Below are 24,512 nucleotides of genomic sequence, written 5' to 3' on the forward strand. Positions count from 1 at the left end.
AATAACATTTTCGGGGTTCTCTGGACGCTTGTGGTAGTAGCGCAACTCACGCATCCGAAAGCCACGATCGGGCCATGTTCGCTTCCACGCGACAACATGGAGATTATAGCCCAGATGGCGTCGCTGATGCGGATCTCCATGACGGTGCACGTCTGAGAGCGACGCAAATGCTGCTAGACATCTCCTTGATGTGTGTCCTTGCCGTCACTTCTGGCACTTCTGGTCTGGCTTACCCAGCGGCGAGTATGCACGAGTCCAAGTGCGTACTCGAAATGGGTCTGAGAATGGCCGGAACGCGTGTGATAAATGGCTTCTGGCGCCCTTCCGCACTCTGCAAACACCCGGCAAGCTTGCCTTGACTCGGTAACATTGGTTTGTGGCCCGGTTGGCATCGGCTGGCGTATCTGGCGCCCGATATCGATACTGGAATATCTGGACGAGCTGTTGAAGTATCGACGCGATCCACTGCATCGTGTTTTGGAAAGCAGCCACGCATTCGTTGTTAGTAAAAGTAAGCGCACGTTTTAACCTTTTTAAAATAAGTTTTTAAGCTTAAGCTCAGGGTGTCCGCTGAGTCTCTGCCTAATCGCTCTGACGCTGCTACGCTAGTCGCAGCGGTTCTGCTGAGCCTTTGGCGGGCTACATGCAGCTCGAGCTGCGATTGACAGCACCTATTCGCATCCAACTGATGAGGGAGCAGGTGCCGCAATCTCGCCGATCGCATCGAGCACCGGAACCAGCTGGCTGCACCGAGGCGACAACGCGACGCAGCATACCACCAAGAACGACGACGTCTGCAGCGGGAGTCCGTTGGAACCCAAGACCAGCTGGTGGGACCTGATGATGTGCAAGATCGGCTGGACCAGCTGCTCGAGTCGGATGATAGGCATGACCGGTCGGACCAGGTGGATGATTTCGACACGGACAATCCGACTCAACATGATTACATCCGAGATCAAGTTGCTCGTGATGACGATGATTATGCACATGATCTTCTTAATCAGCTGCTGTTGACTGGAGATGATGAGCTTTCGGACATCGTTGCCGTTCCCAGGTTTTTGGAGCTAGAACATCAAGACAATGACGACCACCAAGCGAGTCAAGGTGCACAAGATGATCAAGTTCATCAGGAAAATGGGAAAGCGGAGCACGTCCAGGCACATGGTCACCAAGAATCAAGCAAGACTACGGGGCGCGACGGTGTTACCGATTGCGTCAAATGCCTGGATCCTCTCGATGGTGAGACATGGGTGCGTGACCAAGACAGCTGTCGGCAGCCGTACCACCATGAGTGCATCAAGCGAACAATCCCCGTTGACCCACGTTGCAGTAACTGCCGCGCCTACGTGCACCTTGAAGTTGAAGACGATGAAGTGATAATTGTCAGGCATGTGGCGGCACCACCAACGTGTGTGGTTTGCCTCAGGGTCATCACGGGCGTGGTACTGGAAGGACCTCAATGTAGCCACACGGTTGACTACGAGTGTCTTGTGGCGTACAACGCTCAGTATCTGCGCAATATCCGAGCCCGTGACTTGCAGTGCCCAGCGTGTTCGCAGCCGTTCCAAGTCCCCGGTGAGCTATCCTTCAGGGATGAGGAAAACAACGAAGGATCGGAAGACAACGCCTTTGAGTATGAAGAACCGGATGAGAAATTAGAAGAATCAGAAGTTACGCAAGACGATGGAGACAACAGTGTTGTCGAATATCACGCGAGTGACTTCAGCAGCTCTTCTGACAGCGATGAGGATTACGCCCCCTATAGATAGGGAGTAGGCATGAGAGGTAGTGCCTTGAAATTGAAGGTGCAAATTTGTCGTTTCAATTTGTATAGGAATTTGTAAGTATCAAAAGTACAAAAATGGACGTTAGTACAATAAAGGGCGACGGTACAATAAGGGATGACAGTACATTAATGGACGACAGTACATTAATGGACGATATTTTCATAGTACAGTAAGGGACAACAGTACAATAATGGACGGACGATAGTACAATAAAGGACGACGGTAGTAGAATGGGGGGGGGGTAAGTACAACAGAGGACGATGGTACAATAAGGGACGATAGTAAGCCGATGGTACAGTTGTGCACCTCCAATTCGGCAGGGCGGACCATATCAACAGTGCCAGGGCATAAGTGCACAGCGTAAAGCAAACCACAAACGCAAATCCAGTGCACTGATACTTGTTTTGTTAATTCAGTACAAAATTTACGTTTAGTTTCGAGACGATGCCTGTGTGGCACCAACAGTTTCTAATAGTCGTTGCAGACATGTTGTTCCAGCCTTCAGACAACCACTTCATGGCGGAGTATACGTCGACCGGCGTGTAAGGAACACCCTTACAAAACAGGTCCAGCTCCGCGGCTTGCTTCTTGTTCTCGTACTCATTCTTCAGGCACTTAATGATGCCCTGGTACATGGGCTGCAGTACGGCAGCTGTATTAGGCGGGAGCTTGCGAATATCAACATTGGATAGCTCAATAGAAGTGTCTCTGTGCGACGAAGCATTGTCAACAAGTAGTAGTACTTGCTTTTGTGCTAGAGTTAGGGACATGTAGGAGGAAGGGCGATGTCCCATTGTCTTTGGCGGTAAAAATCAAAGTGTGTGTTTGGATGAAGACGTCTGATCCAAATTTTAAAATCAGATCGATGCGGCGTGTCATCCCTCCGCGAGGAGGGGAAAACCGCTGAGGTTAATTGCCAGGGTGGTGATGGGCAAAGGTAGTTGCGCATCCGATTCGCGTAATCATAAAATCTGGCAGGGTATCGACTGATACCGGTGCCGAATTGGAGGTGCACGACTGTACAAGAAGAGACAACAGTATGGTACAGTCAGGGGCGTCAGTACAATTAAGGACGATTGCACACCGCTACTTTACTGGCTCTCCTTCGCTTACGAACTGCTGCAAGGATCTTGTTGATGGTGAGTTCCTCGCCAATGAAGGTTGCGAAGTCCTTCTCGAACTTGTCTTGGTCATCGTCGTACTGCTCGCGAATGAACTCGGTGATGATCTTCATCCTGGAGAGACGCGAGCGATGAACTTTTCGCTCATGTGAAAGCATGTCAACTCCCGCGCGATACTGGTGACAGTCCGGGTTCGCATTCCGGTACTGATGAACATAGTCTTTCCACGACTTGGCGTCCGGAAGTTCGGACACTAGTGCTGTCGTATCCGATCCTGGCTCAAGATTAGCGGCCACTGGCACTTCAATATCGTCGTCACACAACTGTTCCTGGGTTGAACGCGGTGTATCGCTAATAGTCTTGACCATTTCATGCAGCCCTTGAAGCAGTGATTCTAGCTCTCCCAACTCGGTGTTAAAGATATCAGTGTGCTCTTGTGCAGCGTCTGCTGATTCGGTCGTATGCTGAGTATCCTGCACAGGGTCGTCTGATAGCTGTGAGCCTCCAAAGTCGATATCCCGTATACATTCGAGAGTCGCGCTACTGCACGACGTCGCGTCCGGAGCCAGCGAGTCGCCCAGTTGGTTCTCTTCTCGATCCAGTACGACGTCCCATCGGGCTTAATTGTACTATCGTCCCTTATTGTACCATCGTCCTCTGTTGTACTTACCCCTCCCCATTCTACTACCGACGTCCTTTATTGTACTGTCGTCCGTCCATTATTGTACTGTTGTCCCTTACTGTACTATGAAAATATCGTCCATTAATGAACTGTCGTCCATTAATGTACTGTCATCCCTTATTGTACCGTCGCCCTTTATTGTACTAACGTCCATTTTTGTACTTTTGATACTTACAAATTCCTAAACAAATTGAAACGACAAATTTGCACCTTCAGTTTCAAGGCACTACCTCTCATGCCTACTCCCTATCTTTAGGGGGCGTAATCCTCATCGCTGTCAGAAGAGCTGCTCCAGTCACTCGCCTGATATTCGACAACACTGTTGTCTCCATCGTCTTGCGTAACTTCTGATTCTTCTATTTTCTCATCCGGTTCTTCATACTCAAAGTCGTTGTCTTCCGATCCTTCGTCGTTTTCCTCATCCCTGAAGGATAGCTCACCGGGGACTTGGAACGGCTGCGAACACGCTGGGCACTGCAAGTCACGGGCTCGGATATTGCGCAGATACTGAGCGTTGTACGCCACAAGACACTCGTAGTCAACCGTGTGGCTACATTGAGGTCCTTCCAGTACCACGCCCGTGATGACCCTGAGGCAAACCACACACGTTGGTGGTGCCGCCACATGCCTGACAATTATCACTTCATCGTCTTCAACTTCAAGGTGCACGTAGGCGCGGCAGTTACTGCAACGTGGGTCAACGGGGATTGTTCGCTTGATGCACTCATGGTGGTACGGCTGCCGACAGCTGTCTTGGTCACGCAACCATGTCTCACCATCGAGAGGATCCAGGCATTTGACGCAATCGGTAACACCGTCGCGCCCCGTAGTCTTGCTTGATTCTTGGTGACCATGTGCCTGGACGTGCTCCGCTTTCCCATTTTCCTGATAAACTTGATCATCTTGTGCACCCTGACTCGCCTGGTTGTTCGTCATTGTCTTGATGTTCTAGCTCCAAAAACCCTGGGAACGGCAACGATGTCCGAAAGCTCATCATCTCCAGTCAACAGCAGCTGATTAAGAAGATCATGTGCATAATCATCGTCATCACGAGCAACTTGATCTCGGATGTAATCATGTTGAGTCGGATTGTCCGTGTCGAAATCATCCACCTGGTCCGACCGGTCATGCCTATCATCCGACTCGAGCAGCTGGTCCAACCGATCTTGCACATCATCAGGTCCCACCAGCTGGTCTTGGGTTCCAACGGACTCCCGCTGCAGACGTCGTCGTTCTCGGTGGTATGCTGCGTCGCGTTGTCGCCTCGGTGCAGCCAGCTGGTTCCGGTGCTCGATGCGATCGGCGAGATTGCGGCACCTGCTCCCTCGCTGATGGCGCGTGACATGATGCCTGTTCCTCTTGACCCAATGCCAACACACGTCACAAAGCTGGCACGGGGGCGCAGGGATACCGCGGCAGCGTCCTTGCTGGTGCAGCCGTAGGTGGTCGACCGCCCAAAGTCGTGGTGACAATTGTCACACACGTATCCTGGCGTCGATAGGAGCTCGGAGATGTCCATTCTGCATACAAAAAAACCCAATTAAATATATTTACGTTGGACCCAAAACATACTATTTCATAAATTAAGTGTGCCTAAAAGCTCTGGTAATCTCCCACGTGCGCTCGGGGTTCCGGCCTCGCCCACCACTAGAGACAAAATAATCTCTCCGCGTTAAAATCTCATAGTGGAGAAGCCAAAATTTTTCCAAGTGCGCCCAGCTCCCGATGTCGTCCGTGCGAAATGTTTCAATGGCATCAGAAAAAGCCATGCTCTTACTCTACCGCGGCCTCTCTGAAAGGGCATGCCTGTTGTAGTTTATGAAAAATTGTGTGGCATGTGTACACAAAATTGTCTACCTCCTACCTAAAATCGCACAAGCCCAGCGAAGTCCTACTTCAGCAGAGGGCGCAAATTTCATTTCATTTCAATGTGGATTAAAAGCTGAAATGATTGTGGCGTACTAACAGTATGGATATCTTTATTATAACCCTGCAATTTCAGTTTTATTAATAAACGAAAGATAAAAATAGAGGACAGCGTAATTTCAATTATTAATACATATAATTCTTCGGGTGCAAGATGTCGCTCGTATGAGTGCATGTCGTGACCATCATTGTGATCGAGTTACAAGCGACATTGTCTTCGGATATGAAATGATTGGAGCCTAAAAGGCGCTTCGGTAACTCCGTGTAACAAAGTGCTCGTATGAACCAACGGTCGGAGCTCACGGTTGCTTTACTGATGATCCGTGTGCGAACATGTCGTTGTCGGACACGCCTTTCGCCCATTGACAGCCGATGTTATCTGCAGAGTGACCGGTTAAAAATACCGATACACCAGTCGGAATTGTTGTTGTCTGTTGCCAGGTGATGGACTCTCAAGCTAACTTAAGCGCAGCAGTCGCCCTACCAACTGTGTACTACTGAGGTCAACGCAGAGCTTTACGAAGGTCTCCCACGCTTGTTTTTCCCGCTGACAGCAGCAGTGTATTACCCGCAGTTTCGTTCAAGGCTTTGAAGCTTGTTGCGGAGCATACCGACTACGTGATCACCATCAAACCCGAGACGTGTCCTACGAGGCTGCTGTGGCTAATTCGCAGTTCACGCTTGCCACTAATACGAACCCGCTTGGTTCGCTGGTATCGGAGTAGCCTATAAAGAAATAAATGCTGTGATTTAGCTTTCAGGTCTCCGTATCGAGAGTTGTAGCCACAAAGTAGGAGAGATAAAAAACTGGATGTCACATCTCTCGGAATTATACAGTCGTCGAAGCTGCCCTCGCCCGCTTCTGCATGTACTTAGGTGGCACTCGACGTTCAAATGGTGGCAATACGAGCGCAGTAAACCACAACGCGTCCTGCCTGCCTAGTAGTCGTCCAAGAGCGTGACGTACAGACGCAAAACTAACGGAGAGTCGTATCCTCTCTCCTTCGCGCTGCATAAACTCAATCGTGCTCTGCTCCGTAAGTACCAAGTAGACGTGCCACCCCCAGTAGCAGCATATCACCACACCTACTACACTTGTAGCCATGAACGAGAACAGCACTTTAAACCGGTCCAACACCACTCTCTCTCGTGCAGCGGAAGCCTCATCCGCACTCGTCTTAAACGTCGCTACAAAGAGCCCAGCCGACTGCATCGCCACATATAAACAGCTCACCCAGATGTACAGTAGCAGCAGCCAAAAGTGGCCTACAAACACTCCCCAATTAGACGGCGTACAGTGACTTCTACAAACAACACACTTACGGTAGTTGTAGTACCCAACACAGTTGTTAATCCACGGGCAATGGTGATCCATCTCGTAGACGCATCGTCGACACTCGCGACAGTGATGTGCCCTGCGCGGCTTGATCCTCTGACAATGCCGACAGAAGCGCTGTTCTCCATCTGCAACGGCGGACTCGACCAGATGCCGCTGGTCCACGTAGCCAGGGTCAATCCAGATGGCCAGCGAGTATTGTAACAGCAGCTCCGAGGCCAGGAAGGTGCTCAGTATCAAGTGCCCCGAGCTGTTTGCTGGTAAAAACTTGGTAAAGTGGACGAATGCGATGCCCAGAATGAGTCCGTAGCCGACGACTACGAAGAGCGGGCCCAGCAGCGCTACATGAATGCTCGTCATAACCATACAGCTCTGGCAGACCTACACTTGTCGCCAAGTCGCATGTATCATGTTGCGGAGGGACACATAAAGTCACGCGGATTTTAAACGTATACTACCGGATACAGATACACGCCATCATTCCTTACTCATCCTTTAACACAGGAAAAGAAGTCAGCGCTCTTTGGCAAATCAAGTCGTTTTGCTATTATTCGGGTGCTTTTCAGCAGTCGACGATGCTTTATTCGAGGTCTGACTATACGCGATATACGCGTTACTGCTCAGCTCAAAGACCGCGCTTCCCGCCCACCCAAGTAAGACTGGACCCCCCAGCCAAAGAGCAGACGTCCAGCCAAGTCGAGGGCGAGGGGAGCGAGGACAGTGGAGACTAAAGCCGACCGCTGCGTACGATAGACGTTACCAGAGGCGCGACGCTCGCTTGGAAAACCCCAAGAAAAACTGACAGCCATCAATCAGACCGTCGCGTATACTACTAAAGGAGAAGGGCATTAATATTAAGGTGAGGAGACCAGCAAGAAGACGCACGCGATGGATGGAGAGGGACGGAGAGGGTAGAGACACGAGCTCCCAGTTTGTAACTTGCTACCGGAGCTTCGAGGTCCCTTCCTTCCCCTCTCAAGCAGAGGACACACCCTTGTATCCATTCGCTGGTCAGCCTTTGTCTGCAGAGACTTTTTTAACTTGTTAAGTTGCTAACTTGATGTATTTGTTGCTAGACGGAGGGTACCTAAGTGTCGTGACGCGCTGTTAAGTTGATGACGATGGAGTTTGCGCCTGCCAGTGCACCGTCAGGTCCAAGTAAGCGTCCATACCCGGAGAAGGACAGTGGGAATGGCCAGGCTTCAGGTCTCAATCTCTTCCGCTTTGGCAGCTCAAGTGACTTCTTCGCCCCCATGAAGTACAACGAGGAAGAGCTGACGGCAGCCTCGTCCCCCACTGGAAGTGACAATAATCGCAATGATGATGCGCCACCCAGGGTCTCTACTACCGGTACCAAGGACGCGCTGCCCCCTCGTGCTCTGTCTACGTCGAATCAAGAGTCTCACGATCGAGATGATACCACCAATGGCTCTGAGAAGACCGTGAAGGTCTCAGGCGAGAGTCCCATCGAGATCAAGGTCCGCAAGGCCCGTCCGTCCATGGAAATGCTGCCGTCCCGCAACAGTCGACGCAAAAACAGCATCGAGATGTTCCTGTCGCAGTCTCCAAGTCAAGCGCTGGGCGGAGATTTCCTTAAACTCAGTCTCGACGACCGTCAGATGGCTACCAACGCTGGGAACGGCGTATCTGCTGGTGGAAATACTGCTGGGAACGTCAATTCCTACGCTTCGGGTCAATTCCAGCTTAATGCAGTACAGGAATCCCCCAACGAGTATGGCCTCGCTGGTCGGTATCGTCAGCAGCCGCAAGCTGCTCAGCAGGAACGATTCCGTGGCGGCCGGGAGGCTCAGCAACCGCATTTGCCGACGTCGCTGTCGCTATCGCGCTCCAGCACCGTGCCAGGGACCAGTAGTGCGGCCAATGCTGCGTACAATGGAGCGTACACGTTGAGTCCGCGTATGTCGTCGGAAGACTCGTGGTCTGGTAGCCAAGATGGAGACAACAATGCGCTGTACCAAGAGCAGATGCAAGAGTACTACGGCAACAATCAAATGGCGTACGCGATGGAGCAACAACAGTATCGGCAGCAACAGTACAGGTCGCCACAGACTGCGAACGGGTCGTACGGCTATGGGAATCAACCGTCTCGAGCTCAAATGGCCTCTGGGCAATGGAATCCGATGGTTGTGGGCCCACATCCGCCTGCTGGAATGTATGACGTGGCGGGAACAACATGTATATGAACCCACGCTCGAGTCCGATGAGACACCCGCACGCGCAGATGGGATACGCTCAACAGCAGCAAGTGGCCATGGGGATGCGTGGCGGCCACCCTAATAGCCGTGCGCATGGACGCAACATGTACTCCGCATGACACCGCCGCTCCCAGAAGACGTCACCGCCACACTCGCCTCGTAAGAACATGGGTATGCAGATGGGGATGAAGCAGTGCAAGTTCTTCATGCAGGGACATTGTCGTATGGGCAGCAAGTGTAAGTTTGTGCACCAGGGAGGCGCTCCGACTCCGGAACACATGGGCCACAGCTCTAGTCGCCATAATTCCTCGATGATGTACCAGCAGAGGATGATGATGTCGCCTCCTCCGTCTCAAATGATGCAGCAGCGTCATCACGGAGACGAGCTTGGCCACGGATCGTTTGGAGGACGTCAGTCTCGGATGAACTACCGCTCGGAGAACAGTGGCAATAACGGCATGAGTCTGGGCTTGATGAACAACGGCAGCATGAGTGCGCCGATGATGGGTGGATCTGCTTCTGACCCGTCGAGTTTGAGCGCTGCGCTGAGTGTGGACGACATTCAGAACCGCGTGTTCGCGATGTCGAAGGACCAGAACGGCTGTCGCTTGCTGCAGGAGCAACTGGACTACGAAGACCGAGGCGATTTGTGCGACGTGATCTACCAGGAATCGCTCGAGCACTTGGCCGAGATGATGGTGGACCCTTTTGGGAACTATCTGTTCCAGAAGCTGCTGGAGCGTGTGAAGGAGAAGCAGCGACTTGTGATTATCCGCCGTGTGAGCTCGAATCTGGTGGCTGCGGCGCTCAACTTGCACGGCACGAGGTCGGTGCAGAAGGTGGTGGAAGTGTGCGCGACGTCTTCGAGTGTTATTGAGGAGGACTTTGACGAGGAAGAAGAGGGAGAGGAGTATGGCTACGAGGAGCGTCCGGAGGGAGGCAAAGGACGCCGCACGACGAGTCTACCGGATCTGATTGTGGAGGCGCTCAAGGACGACGCGGTGCGTCTGTGTATCGACTCGAACGGGAACCACGTGATCCAGCGCGCGCTGCAGTTTATGAAGCCCGAGTACAACCAGTTTGTGTTTGATGCGGTGTGCAAGGAGTGCACGACTGTGGGCACGCACCGCCACGGCTGCTGCGTGCTGCAGCGCTGCCTGGACGCGGCCAACAAGACGCAGAAGGCGGAGGTGATTGCGCAAGTGGAGCGCCAGGCGATGAAGCTGATGCAGGACCCGTACGGCAACTACGTGGTGCAGTACGTGTTGGACTCGTGCACGGCGGAGGAGGCCTTCGGTGTCATTATGAAGCCGCTGGGCCACATCTACGAGCTGTCGGTGCAGAAGTTCAGCTCGAATGTGATCGAAAAGTGCCTCGAGAAGGCCCCCGAGCGGGTGCGTCAAAAGTACATTGCGGAGATCACGAGCTGCCCCAAGATGAACAAGATGCTGCAGGATCAGTTCGCCAACTACGTGGTGCAGCGAGCGCTGTGCGTGTGTGCGGAGGAGCAGTGTCTGCTGCTGGTCAAGGCCATCCGTCCCCACCTCGCAGCCATGAAGAACACGTCTGGAGGGCGTCGCATCACTGCGCGGATCCTCAAGCGCTTCCCGAACATGGACATCAGTATGGACATGGGCCTGTCGCCGACGGCCGACAACTTGTTCGACAATGGCAACGCGATGATGATGAGCCACTTGCCGACGTCTGCAATGGGCGGCAACTACATGCCTCCGCAGCATCTGCAGCCCAATCCCATGTACGGAATGCAGGGCAGCCACGTGGGCTTTCAAGGAGGAAGTCGTGGCACTCGCATGCCGCCGATGCACGGCAATGACGGCAGTATGATGATGCTGAATGACGTGGGTGGCATGGGCATGAATGCCACGAGTCGTGCGTAGGAGGAAGGAAAGAGTGTACGAGCGGTGGGATGACAAATCGAAGTATGAACCAGCAGTTAAGGGGAAATGGAGCGAGTGGTGTATGAAGGACGACAAGCGAGCTAGAAGAAGAAGAAAAAGAAAACGCTGGAGACGCGCAGTGAGGTGTGGAGAGAGGACGCGTGGGTATGATGAAGAAGAAGCAGGAGAAAAGGATCCAAAAGTTTTGCGCGTTTGTAGATAAGACCGATACAAAGAGAGGATAATGCATGTTTAGGACTTGTATCAAAGCACGCGACGGAAGGTGGCCGAGTGGACGTGAAAGGCGAGAAGCGACAGTATGCTGTACCAGTAAGCCGCCGCTCTGCTGCCGGGCTACGACACATAGGCGATAAGAAGAAGAAGAAAAAATGACCACAACAATGAACGAAGAAGCTTTTGAAGGACAGACAAGGTCTTGAAGAACTACGACCCCACACGCGAGTAGTACCCCACTTTAAAATCAGAAAAAATCTGTAAGGCAGTGAGCAACGAAACCGTTGCTACGAGCTTCCGACGTTGTTTTCTTGAAGCAGATGATCAATTCCCTGCGAAAGCATACCATAGACATTGTCGTCTTCCCGATGCGAAGCGTGCTACCCCCGCTTCTCTAACTGCTACGTCGATCGAAGCTGATCACTTACTGGAGGAAAGCGGACGGCGCAGATAACTTCATCGACAACCTCGACGACATTGATCTCCAGCACACAATATTTAGCGAGCAACAGACAATAACAGTAATCCACCCTTTACTACTGTAGACCCCCCCCCTCTCTTATAGTACCCCCTTTTGGGGTGCGTTACAAAGTTAATCCCCTGCTATTAATACTTATAAATCCAGCAAATCTAACCTCGCTTTGCCAAGATCACAATAATTATCACACGTAACCCTGATTATGCTCTACTAGCTTTACATAAAACGCTTTTGGAAAGAGTAATTCTGTCCTAAGCTTTACTTTACAAGTACTGTCCTAATTTTTTAATTCTTGATTTAATTACTGCCAGCTAAGCCGCATGTTTGTGCGAAAGCGATTCAGCACCCTGAATTTGCTCAGCGATCTCGGAGGTTGGACAAGCAGCCGGACGCTTAGCTTGCGTAACGTGAACGGGTAGAATTGGCTTGCAAGCTGCACGCTAAGACCTGTTTTTTGAAATGACAGATCGCTAGCTCCCTTTTGATGCCGAACGCTTAGCTCGCTTAACATGAATGGAAACGTAACCAGGCAGACGCCGGGGGCGGTACCCAGGCCGTCATTGTTGACATGACGGAAGCGTATAATAACGGGTATTAATTGTGAATTTGAAAAGACAGATCGTCAGCCCCCGGTTGATGCTGGACGCTTAGCTCGCGTCACATGAAATTATTGGGTCTTTAATTGCAGATTCACGCATCTCTCTTTTCCTTTTCACTCCCAATACAGGATTGGCCTTCCCTCACATGTTGTATTACTCTACTGAATTGAACATTTATCTTCAAGCGCTACCAGATAATAGTCCTAATTCTTAAAAAAATATGTAGGTACAAGTACTTGTCCGTGCATTCACCTCTATAAATTGATACATAATAATTGTGCGTAACTTGTGCTGTAGGGAGAGTTAGAGCCCATCAATTCAAGGAACAAGCGCAGCATAGGTGGGCAAAAGCGTATTGCGTGCGTTAGTGGCATGCGCTTCATGTGATGTGGTTGTCGGGGTATGCGCTACATGTGTTTGTGATGAGATTAGGTTAGCGGCCTAGTGGTCTAGTGGTATGATTCTCGCTTTGGGTGCGAGAGGTCCCGGTTTCGATCACCGGCGGGGCCCGTCTTTTGCTCGGAATCCCACCCAACGCCAGGTCGGCCGTGTCCTATCGGGGTAAGGCGGCGTTGGTAACCCTTATCGATTCTATTTAGCTTAATCATTCTAATATAATCTATTTTATATTACTTCTCCGGTCCTTTAAGAAATTAAAGAGTTTTTTTTATCTAGAATAAGCTCGTGTGCTTGATTGTTTCACGCTGGAATTTTTTAATGAGAGTTCAAAAGTAGCACAGTAGTATGCGTCTATCAATTTATCAATTCATATGGCAGTAGGTGCAAAGTCCCTCACTCATCCTTTAAAACTTGTAGCGGTGAATGGACTCGAGGTGACTAACGGAGCGTGGGCTTTTGGGTCGAGTATCATCCAGTCTACCGGACTTGCAGGCATAAATCATCAATACTAAACTCAGCAGCGCCTTAAATGCCGCCAAGCAGAGAAAAAACGCCACTGTGACAAGTATTCCGCCAGGTGATGCGAGCTCAATTGGGGCCTCGACTAACGCCTTCGATACCATACGCAGCACGACACAAGCGAGCGGCAACGACATCAAACCCAAGCGCTTGGATACATGGTGCGTGTGATCCAGAATGGTATCCTCGCTCTTCCAGCCTGTTAAATCGCGACAAAGGATCGTGATAAACTTCGAGTACATCGTCGGTGGCAGCTGGTTAAACTTTGTGATGAAGGCGTGTTTTAACCAGTCAATCACCATCTCGGCCACCCAAACCATAGCCTAACAAAACGAAATGTTAGTAACAATACTGTAATGTACCTTTTAAAAAAATATCCAAGCGTACCGTTCCCCAGGCAACATCTCCCGTAGAAGATTGCAGCAGGATAAGGCCGATAATGGTGAGAAGTTTAAAGCGCTCGACGATGTCGCTGCAGCTGATCTGGAAGAGATTCTGCTCCTCGAACTTCTTGAAAACCGAGCTCTTGAGCTCCGCAAAGTTGTTCGAAATCAGCAACGTAAGCAGCGACGTGTTGCTCGAGTTAACTGCCACATTCAACGTTACAACTTGCGCAAATAACAATAGCGCATGCAGCACCACGTAGGTGATGGCTACAGCGAAGTCCAGGAACATTCGCGTCACTCGACGAGGATGATACTTTGCCGTGTAGTACAGCGAGTCCAGTACATCTTGTCCCAGCGAAGAGAACAGTCGATCGAAGATCTCAATCATCGTAAACAACACGTAGAGTTTGATCATCGCCTGGCCGCGGATCGCATGGTACACCCTCGACATATCGACGTAGCCCAGCACGGTCGTGCCCACGGCTATGATGACGGCTACCATTAAGTCGTAGAAGTGCGTTCTGCGGAATACTCGAGCATGGAAACTCGATGTCACAGCGCAGCCACAGGCGAACAGGATCCTCAAGGGCAAGTACGTGAACACGTAGAGGAAGCTGTCGAGCGCTAGCAGCACTCCGAAGAGGAATAATTGCTCGGTGTTTAGCGGAACCACAAAGAAGTTTTGCACACGTTCTTGATGCACGCCGTCGCTCTGTTTAATGTCGTGAACGCCAAAGATCTCCTTGTAGAAAAAGTCCGACAGTCGGAAAGGATGAGGCGCGGGCGGCATCGCTGGAATTGCAGCTACCATAGCTCTCGGAGACGACGTCTGGGTCAATTTAGGCTCTGTGTCTGCTGCTCTAGCTGTGGACGGGTATGGAGAGCTCCTGGCGAGCGGCGCTACGGGCGAGAAGCTGGTCGGAGAGTTGTCGGCAGAGAAGTCCGTTTCGATCTCAAGATTTGGCTTGTATCGGCCGTTCAGCATGGGGGAGGGCTTCGTCGCTGTTGCGTCTAGGAGAGGGGTGAATGCGTGATATTTTGCAGCGCCTTGGGGCCTCGTAGCGTAGATAGGAGGCTCAGGAGATGATTTTCTGCGCTTAACGGAGCTGCTGGAGACGCATGCGGGCCTGGGCGTTTTCCGACGAGATACTCGCTTACGCTGGAAAAGAGTTGCAGAGACGTCTAGACGAGGTTTATTTCTTGCTGTGTCATGGTTGGTAATGGACGGGAGCGAGGCAGGGAGCGCCATCGACGCCGATGAAGAAGGAGCGAACGTCGATGCCATTTAATGCTCAACGAGCCAAAAAATACGTTTTTGTGATGTTGTAACTGAAATCAGGTTAAATAGCCTCTAACTGAAGCCATGTTGCGGTGTTGTAGCCATCTTATGATGTTGAAGTGTGTCGGTTGAACCGACACACTCGGTTCATGTGCAATTTGTGGGGGTAACGGACTTTCAGGATGGCTACAGCAACGTGGATGAAGTCGCCACCGCTCGACCCTCGCGTTCTTGCGAATGTGGTGACTTCGTATGATGGGGAGACACTGCAGGTTCCAGACTGTGATGTGCCAGTGTACCATGGCAAGGGAAGACTGGAGTTCAAGACGGGGTTCACGTACACTGGGGACTTTGTTCATGGTAGAATGCACGGTACGGGACACATTGAGTGGCTCACTAGCGGTGTAGTGTACGAAGGGGAGTTTGCTCGCAACGAGATCACTGGGATAGGAACGTATTGGTGGCCCAATGGCAGCTCGTACGTCGGAGATGTCAAGTGTGGCAAGCGACACGGTCACGGAGTTTTCGTTACTGGAGACCGTGGACTTGTCTTACAGCGAGGAGAACCCGACGTAGGGCATGATGGGACGAGTGAGGGAGCTGAAGATGTACCGAAGCCGCTTCTGTTTGCCTTCCACTCTCCGGAATATCAGGGTGGAGGTGGCGAAAGTCTTGAGGAGATGAATGGCGGAGAGGGTGTTGTAGTAGCTCAGAGTAATGCTCGTTATGACGGTGAATGGGAGAATGGACTACCTCATGGCTACGGCGAGCTAACGTTCGATGCTGCACGTAACATTCGGTACGAGGGTCAGTTTCTAGAGGGAAAGCGAGAGGGGAGAGGACACATGCACTACGCTGACGGAAGTGTGTATGCGGGAGACTGGAAAGCTGACGTCAAAAGTGGACAAGGAGTTATGACGTGGATGACTACGCGAGGTGCTGACGAAGTTTCAAGCGCTAACGCCACACCGCTTGAGAGATATGATGGTGAATGGGAGAACGACTGCCAGGAGGGCTTTGGTCGACACGTGTGGCTCGTAAATCCACTCAGCGGATCGAGTAACAAGAACTGGTACGAAGGTGAGTTCCACGAGGGACTACGCCATGGACGTGGCGTCTTCTTCTACGCCAATGGCGCCCGGTATGAAGGCGAATGGAAAGCGAACGTCAAAGATGGCTACGGTCTCTTCTTCTACGAAGACGGACGTGTTTTCGTTGGACTATTTCGTCAAGACCGCAGTGTCGAAGGCTCCTACGCGACAGCAGCAACCGCAGGTCTTAGCACTCCAGTCCCTGTCGAATCTTCAACAGCAACATCGCCGTCTCAACCACCGAACAGTGCTGGGATCATGTTGTATATCAACGATCTACTTCCGATCACGGATGTTCCAAGACGCGAAAAGGCTCGTAAGGCTGTTGAACATGCTGCTCTACGCATCAACACCGAGTTGCGTGCGCTGTATCGGGAGTGTATCAAACAATCTCGTCGCTCTTTAGCTCCCGGTTCTAATGACGCGGACGATCCAGGAACGCTTCTTGAACTCTTCGAGTGTCGCCAACTACTTTCCCAATGTGGCTTCTACTTCACCAGCGGACAACTCGAAACGTATCTAAAACATGTCCGTAAGGCACAGCGAGCTGGAGCTCTAGCCATCGCGTCTTCCCTCAACATTACTGAGCACTTCCTGGACGACCTACCTACCGAAAACCGCCTCAAACATCCTATAGACCCCAGTCGCCTTGAGGTCGTTCCTTGGGACGAACAACTTCTCTTTAGGGAATTCGTTGAGCTGCTAGTTCGTATCGGGTACGCGTGGGTTACGACCGCAGAGACGGACGGCATGATCACACTCTCTGGAAGCCTCGACAGTGCTGTGTTTCTCGTCGACGTCTTCTCCGACGTGTACGACCAGATGATGCGTGGACGGCAAAAAACTTTAAGTCAAAGCTCACCAACATGGCTCTCGCTTCTGCGAGTCGAGCTTATGGACAAGAACCTTCACAGTATCTTCACTAAACACCACGACCATCTTCAACAACTATACAATAACTGCATTACCCCTTCCGTACTACGACAAGATGAAGACGTATCGGAGCAGGAATTCTACACCCCGATAGACAAGACCGAACCTGACGTGTCCGTTCGATCGGTGCTCGTCATGCTTCGTAATGAGCCTCCAGTCGACACGCCAATCTTTACACCAGAGTTCCGGATCCACGACGTTCTTTCAGCGCTAAACAGAGCGTTCACCGCGTCGTCCCCGCCACTGAACGCTGAGCTTCTTCGAAGTGTCGCGTCGGGATGTAGCTCAAGCGACAACCAGGATAGTGAACCGGATGCCTTCTTCATGGGCACCACGTTGGTCTTCTCGGAGTTCTTGGACGCGATTGCAACTGTGCTCTTCACCAAGCAACACACGGCGTTGACGAACACCCGACAGACTACTGAGGAGCTTCCTCTCTGTGTGTTGGTGGACCAATTCATGCAGTCAATGAAGATGGAAGCTCATCGCGTGGTATAAACATTCCAAAAAACAAAATCCTACAACTTTTCTAACGTGTTGCGTCTGCTCCTCTATGCCACACGTCCGACAGGACCCATGACCTGGGCGTATCGCGACGGTAAGCTGACAACTTGGTCATCATCGAATGTGGCTTCGAACACTTGACCGTCGTACGCATAGCGAACGTAGCTGTTACAGCATAACAAACATCGTTAAGTTAAAAATGTTCACTAGCCATAACTGATATCATAACAGATACGCACAGCAATGGTTTAACAGCAGAACTGGATGATCGTGCGTCGGCAATCGTTTTGTCTTCGTTAATACAGGGGTTGTAGAATCCCAGGAGTTTAGCCTTCGACGACGAAGTGAGCGCGAGCTCTCCATCCTTGAGAACATAACAGAAATGTGTTAATATCTTCGTAACTTCATGCCACGATAGCAGTACATTTCCGCACCTTGACAAAGAACTGAAGAGGAATTGTAACATCAACCCACTTCTGCTCCAGCAGCTCCGCTTCTGCCTCTTGTTGCGTGATATTCTCCCCACTGCCTTCGTCGTAGCGCATCGCACGGAGAGCAGCATCCAGATCGTCTACACGGGCCCCACGCGAGTCGGGACTCGTCGGGTTCGTACCGTATCGACCTAGCAGAATCACCAGCCCTTTGCCGTCTTCTCGTTGCTGTTCCTTGTCCGCTTTCTCCTCTGCACTTCGACGCATCAGTTTCTGTTGCTCTAGTGCACTTTGACGCGCCGTCGCGAGGTACTGAACACGCATATCGTGTCTGTGTTCCAGTTCTAGACGACGCTGACGCTCCTGAGCAGGTTTGATAAGCTGCGTGACGACCGCAGCCACCATGAAAGGTGACGTGGCTGCGCAGAATGTAAACCACGCCGACTGCGGCGAGAATGGAGACAAGAAAATGGGCATCACAAAGCGAACACTGCCACGAGTGAAGCCGACACGCAGAGTAACGCCGGCACGCGCGAGTAGGACGCCTAACGCCACCCGAGTGCGGTTCGAGATCTCTCGACTAGCTCCAGCCACGACCGATAGGCCTGTCGAAAGACTCGCACGCAGCGACAACTTCGCTGTCGTGGCAGCCACAAGAGCACGACGGAGCTGGAACGTAAAGTTGGGGCCGGCAGCGTTCACAGCGACGGCAGCTGTGGCGTTGTACGTGCCTGTGTCCTGACTTAGCGACCCGGAGAGACCGTCCCGTGTACTCCACATCATTGCGCCGTGAAGCTGCGGTGATAGGAGCTGGTTGGCTCCCACAGAGATGTCCAGTCCATGATCATCGAGCTCGGGGATGAGCATGAAGACTGTGTACCGAGACACTGGCTGGCTGATCTGACAATGGAGTCTAGGCGTCCAGCCTAGCTGACTTGTTAGCGTGAACGACGGGATACTGGGATCAAGTGACGAGTGTGTCAACTCGGCTGTAAAGCTGCCCATACCCATCCCCTTCTTGTCGAACATGTAGCCTCCCAGTGTCAACGCTGTACTACGCGACAAAGGGAAGACTGTACGCTGGTGGATGGTCATGTCTGTGCGATCCACGTATCTCGCACCGCTGTGGAACAAGCTACGCAGTCCTTGCATGGGCGCCTGCACGAAGTCCGAGGCGTCGACGCCCATGGACATCTCGCTGTGGGACGAGAACTGCGCCTCCAGAGCCTGCTGGTTCATGCGACGCATGATCTTCTCCACGTACTGCTGCATCTCGTCCGACGTCTTCAAGTGTGCGCCCACAGCTTGCTGCTGAGCGACGCCATCTTGCTCCAGCGCATGCACTCCCTGCAATGATGTATTGGTATTCGTCAGTACATATCAGTTTAGAAAGTATCCCTTATCAAATTAAAGGGTCTCTTTGGCATTCACGGACTTACCTTCTCGCCATAGATGTCGTACACGCGGCGTTTTACCGGGTCGCACAGCACTTTATACGCTCTGTCTAGCACCGCGTACTGCGAGTTGGCGGCTGCTACGATCGCCGCATTTCCTTGTCGTCGACGATCCGGGTGGAACTCACGCGACAGCGACAAGAAGTGGCTTCGGACTTCGTCGCTTGATGCGTCGCGCGCCACGCCCAGTAGCGCGTAGTAGTCGCGCTCGAACTCGAACGGAGAAGGAGGCACGTCGTCCGCCATGCTCGTCCACAGTCTCTGCTGCGTACTTGATCAACTCTCAGATACCCACTCGCTGAGCGGGAGGTGCACCGAAGGTACGCTCCTTCTTTTAGCCAATCAGAGCCCGCGCATGTCGCGGTAGGCGTTCGGTACCTTGTCGTGCACCCCTACCCGCGCTTCTTTTAAAGTCCCGAGCCAAAAATACAGAAAAAGGGAGCGTTCGCACTTTTTGGTACCTCGTCCACAGGACAGTGCACTACTGGAAAGAGCCTGCTACTGCCACAGACCATGGTGCGTCGAAAGAAAGAGCTCTTTTTAAGATCTAGTAAAATGTAATACCTGATGATTGTGGTGGACAGGGTGCTTCTGGTTCGAATATTATTTGAGATGACGCATGGCGCGTCACCGGGCTCTCCGACCTTCTATCACTACGTAAAGTAGGTGCCATAAGCACAGACTTGTAGGGCAGTAGGTGTAGAGCCAGTAGGAATAGAATGTAAGACACGTGAGTGCCGGGCAAAGTACCACGACAGGACCACGGAGTTCTGGTGCTTGCTGCTTCTCACTCGTTGTGCACGCAGCACAGCAAAAGCAGTTGTGAGAGTGAGAGCTGCCAGCACCTGAACCTCCATGTTCCGCAAAGTTAGATTAGCACATACTCAGTCTAAGATAGTCTATAGAAAGCTAAGTAGTTCACCATCACCTGCAACGCAGTTGCAGTTGCTCACCGCCACCAATGTCGTCCTTCATACAGTCCTTGGTATCTTCCGCACGCCGCTCGCACGTGAGCGCGTTGCAGACCGGTACGCCAAGATGCAGTACATGCATAGACACGCGTGGGGTTGTAGGTTGGATCGGTAGTACTGGTATTGCCAGTGTCTTGGGCTGTGGCAATGACGTCTGGCACTGGACACTGGCAGACCGTAGCAAGTAGCATCTCACAGTAGCAGGATAGCATCTCACACCCCCACTTGATCTCAGCGATGCAGTGCCGAATCGACGCGATCACATCGCTTCATCCGTACACACACCACTGAGAATAGTCGTACGATAGCCACCACCACCGTAATTTGCTAGCTGCATAGTCTCCCACTCGAATCGCACATGTCCGTAGTCCAGCGCAGTTGATTGCATGCTAGTGTTGTGGTACAGCCCCACGAAACTGGTTCTTCCAGTCGGCACACAGGCACACTACATGTCATCGTCGTCAGTAATGTCTAATCCGTCGTTCTTGACCGCATCGCAGGTGACGCAGTCAAGGTATCATGAATCGCAGTTGACGAAGATGTAGCCTTTTCATTTACAGTGGCGGCCATGTCACTGTCTGCCACGATAGGCAGTACCTTCAGCATCTTTCGGAATCGGGAGAACTTGACCACCGCAAGTGGTTTGGTCATGATGTCCGCCACCATGTCCTCCGTCCCGATGTGTTGCGTAATGATCCGTTTTAGTTCCACGTTCCGCCGCACCATGTGGTATTTGTTGTCAATGTGTTTTTGCTTGCTGTGCTTGCCGGGTTTAGTCGTTAGAGAGATGGCTCCCTGATTATCTCCGAGTAGTACAGGTAGTGCATGTTTCCACACTAGTGCTCGGCAGAGCCCTGCAGCCACAGCAAGTCCTTTGTAGCTTCAGCCATTGCAACGTACTCAGCTTCACATGTGCTCTGAGCATTGATTTCTTGTTTCCTCGATGCATAGGAGACAACATTGTTGTCCATTGTCGTCACGTATCCACTGATGCTGCGGCGGTCAACTGGATCATTAGCATAGTCAGCATCCGAATAGCAACCCACACATAGGTCACTCGCTGACGCAACATCCATCACCAGACCAAAGTCACGTGTAGCCTGCAGGTAGCGCAATACCCGCTTGGCTTGCGCATAGTGAGTATGGTCGTAGCTGGCTAGGTATTTCCCGAGATGTCTGGTTGCGTGTGCGATGTCAGGTGTTGAGGCACTTACAAGATACTGAAGCGCACCAACCAGCTCTCGATAGGGCAGGTACTCGGTCGTAGCAGGAACAACCGCCTTTGAGGGTGTCAAAGCTTCAGGCGTAGTACACCCATTGCACGTCTCCATGTGAAATCGTTTGAGTACTTCGAGTACATACTGTTTCTGGCAGTAGATGATCTGTCGACTGGGTCGGTTGATCAAGATCTCCACACCTAGTAAGTACTTCACGGTTCCCATGGTTGTGAGCTCAAACGTTTCTTGCAGCGCGGCTGCATTTCGAGCACACAGCTCACGTGGACCCATTAGTAATAGGTCGTCCACGTATACAGTTAGGAGCATAGTCACTTCTCCATCCTTCTTCAGCGCGTACAAGCCGTAGTCCGACTCCAGTCTTTCAAGCCCAAGTGTCAGCAACTTGGCATGTAGAGCTCGGATCCATACGTTTGGTGCTTGTTTAAGTCCATAGAGGCTCTTCAAGAGCTTACAGACAAACGCTGGCCCATCTGTTTGAAAGCCTGGTGGTTGCTCCATGAAGATTAACTCATCGAGGTCCCCGTAAAGAAACGCGGTCTTTACATCGTACTGAAGAACTTCCCATCCTCGTTGAACGGCGAAGTAGATGGCAACACGGATCGTCTCAAACCGGATTACCGGTGCGTAGGTCTCACTGTAGTTCACGCCCAGTTGTTGTTTGAAGCCATGAATCACGAGACGAGCTTTAAATCTTTTCACACGCCCTCGTTCGTCACGCTTAACAGCGAACACCCATCTGCACGTAATAAATTTGACGCCTTTGGCTGCCGCGCGTGGCACCAATTTCCATGTCTTGTGTCGTTTCAGTGACTGTAGTTCAGCAAGCATAGCAGCCTTCCACCGAAGCCAATGCTTGCTCCGACGTGCCTGCTTGTAGGTCGTCGGTATCTCAATGTCCATATTGATAGACATCACGTTGCCCACCACATAGTCAAGAAGCCGCACGCTTGGCTTCTGCGTCCTTCGAGGTCGCTTGAGACAGGGTTGAACAGCTGGATCGCGAATCTCAGAAGTTTTCGTCTCCTTCTTTTCTGGTTCAAGTTTCTTTCGCGTCTTTCGTTTTCGTCGCTTGCCAGACTTGGGTGCAGCAGGTGGCTCCTTCGTCTCATCGTTCGCAGCAGCTTCAACTGGTGCATCTACACCGGCTGGCGACTCTACTCTCTGTTCCTCAGGTAAGTCGTCTTTCGCACTCCCACTGGACTCATGCTCTTTGTCCTGCAGGTCATCAGCTATCGGCACCATCTCGAGCTCCTTCGTCACATTCGAAGACTCAGAGCTCCAACCAGGCAGGTACGTCTCCATACTAGTCTTGATGCGTGCCACCGGAACACTATCGGGCAGCTGATGATCACCATCGTGATATGCGTTCTCTAGGAGTTGCTTTACGTAAGTGCCGTCACTTGTAAACTCCTCGTGAAATCGCGTGTTTCGTCCACGTGCAGTCACGACTTGAGCTGTCTTCAAATCCAGAAATTTGTAGCCCTTGGTATCATGACTATAACCAAGTAATAGAGATATTCGTGCTCTCGGCTCCAATTTTTCCTTCTTTTGTCTGGACTCAGGAGGGACACGCACGTGTGCCACACATCCCCAAGTCCGAAGCTCATCCACATCGGGTGTCACACTGTACAGCTTCTTGTATGGCGAGACCAGTCCTAGCGGTTTAGTTGGTAGCCAATTCAGTGTCGTAACAATGTGTAGAAGTGCTTCTCCCCATAGCATGTTAGGAAGATGTGTAGCGGGTAGCATAGCACGGATGCGAGGCAGTACAGTGCCATTCGCTCGCTCCACCACACCATTCTCCTGAGGAGAGTAAGCATTCGTGAACTGCTGCACAATCCCATGCTCATTGCAGTAATCTCTCAGCGCATTACTGGTGAATTCACCACCCTGATCAGAGTGCAGTCTCCGAACAGTGAGCTTGGGAAACTGAGTCCGAAGTTGATGTAGCAAGATCTTGACGTACAGTGTAGCCGCACTCTTTCGTTCGAGTAGATACGCTTACTTGAAGCGAGTAGCTTCATCAATGATTAGCAGGAACATAGTTGCACCACCTTCCGTCGGTTCATTCATCGTGCATATGTCCATCATCAACATCTCGAGCGGTTCAGACTTCCGTTCAGGAATCCTTGCATAAGTCATCCGTTTAGTCTTGCTAGCATCACACGCAACACACTCGTAGGAGCTCAGACCTTGTGCATTAATCTTTACTCCGACATCGAGCTTACTCGACAGTTCTCTCACAGTGTCCATACTCATGTGAGCGAACCGTTGGTGCAGTAACTCCATCGTCTTTCTGCTGTCCATGTCTTGTTTGCGTGCTGCCATCACCATCACTCCTGACACTCGCTCTGCCTTTAATCGGTAGATATTTGTCTTCTCATGATAAACTTCAACGAGTACTGGTTTTGAGAGCCAAGCTGACTGCTGCGCTTGTGAGCACAGCAGCTTGTACTTCCCAGCCGTCTGCAAGTGACCGAGGCTGATAATGTTCACCTTTGCATTAGGAGTGTAGACCACGTCCTCAAGGAGGCGATCTTCTTGTTCACCAGTTGTTTGGTTTACAATGCGTAGCAAGACAGAACCACACATAGTTGCATGTTCCGATGTTCCGTTGGCAAAGTCAAGCCGACTGGTGCGATCTTCTCGAATGGTAGTAAATAGAGACAAGTCTCCACAGACATTCGCCTGAGAGCCAGAGTCCAAAATCCACTCCACCCAATCTGAGTCATCAGACTGCTTTCCTTGGTTTCGACCAATCGCATTCACCTGTCGAATTCCACCGATACCAACATTCCCACGATTTTCGCAGTGTCTAGGCGAGTTTCCACGACGACTTGGCGACAAGTTCCGACGTTGAAGATCATTTCGACGAATGCAATCATTCAGTAGTGGTCCACGCGCGGGTGATGGTCCACTACGCCACGGCTCTTGCGGCTGGGGTCCATAATGACTTGGCGGCTGGTTATTCGCTCGTGGCTCACGACGAGCAGACCAATTACGACCACGAGGTGGCGAATGCCAACGCAA

General features: G+C 51.6%; 5 protein-coding genes across 5 annotated transcripts; 2 read left to right on the forward strand and 3 right to left on the reverse strand.

The window, feature by feature from the left end:
* Positions 1-6,345: 6,345 nt before the first annotated feature.
* PITG_14746 (uncharacterized protein) lies at positions 6,346-7,212 on the reverse strand (the record flags this gene model as incomplete). The annotated part of the gene is made up of 3 exons (XM_002898577.1): positions 6,346-6,782; positions 6,840-6,939; positions 7,018-7,212. 3 exons carry the CDS (start codon positions 7,210-7,212, stop codon positions 6,346-6,348), a joined length of 732 nt encoding a protein of 243 aa, XP_002898623.1.
* Positions 7,213-7,967: 755 nt separating this feature from the next.
* Positions 7,968-10,966, forward strand: PITG_14747 (uncharacterized protein; the record flags this gene model as incomplete). The annotated part of the gene is made up of 2 exons (XM_002898578.1): positions 7,968-9,025; positions 9,301-10,966. 2 exons carry the CDS (start codon positions 7,968-7,970, stop codon positions 10,964-10,966), a joined length of 2,724 nt encoding a protein of 907 aa, XP_002898624.1.
* Positions 10,967-13,080: 2,114 nt separating this feature from the next.
* On the reverse strand, positions 13,081-14,830 carry PITG_14748 (uncharacterized protein; the record flags this gene model as incomplete). The annotated part of the gene is made up of 3 exons (XM_002898579.1): positions 13,081-13,518; positions 13,583-14,575; positions 14,684-14,830. The coding sequence occupies 3 exons, from the start codon at positions 14,828-14,830 to the stop codon at positions 13,081-13,083; spliced, it is 1,578 nt and encodes a 525-aa protein (XP_002898625.1).
* A 230-nt stretch (positions 14,831-15,060) lies between these two features.
* On the forward strand, positions 15,061-17,382 carry PITG_14749 (radial spoke head 10 family protein; the record flags this gene model as incomplete). The annotated part of the gene is made up of 2 exons (XM_002898580.1): positions 15,061-15,400; positions 15,467-17,382. 2 exons carry the CDS (start codon positions 15,061-15,063, stop codon positions 17,380-17,382), a joined length of 2,256 nt encoding a protein of 751 aa, XP_002898626.1.
* Positions 17,383-17,792: 410 nt separating this feature from the next.
* Positions 17,793-19,552, reverse strand: PITG_14750 (uncharacterized protein; the record flags this gene model as incomplete). The annotated part of the gene is made up of 2 exons (XM_002898581.1): positions 17,793-19,166; positions 19,259-19,552. 2 exons carry the CDS (start codon positions 19,517-19,519, stop codon positions 17,793-17,795), a joined length of 1,635 nt encoding a protein of 544 aa, XP_002898627.1.
* Positions 19,553-24,512: the final 4,960 nt, after the last annotated feature.

Source organism: Phytophthora infestans, genomic scaffold, assembly GCF_000142945.1.
Source record: "Phytophthora infestans T30-4 supercont1.36 genomic scaffold, whole genome shotgun sequence".
Taxonomy (NCBI): Eukaryota; Oomycota; class Peronosporomycetes; order Peronosporales; family Peronosporaceae; genus Phytophthora; species Phytophthora infestans.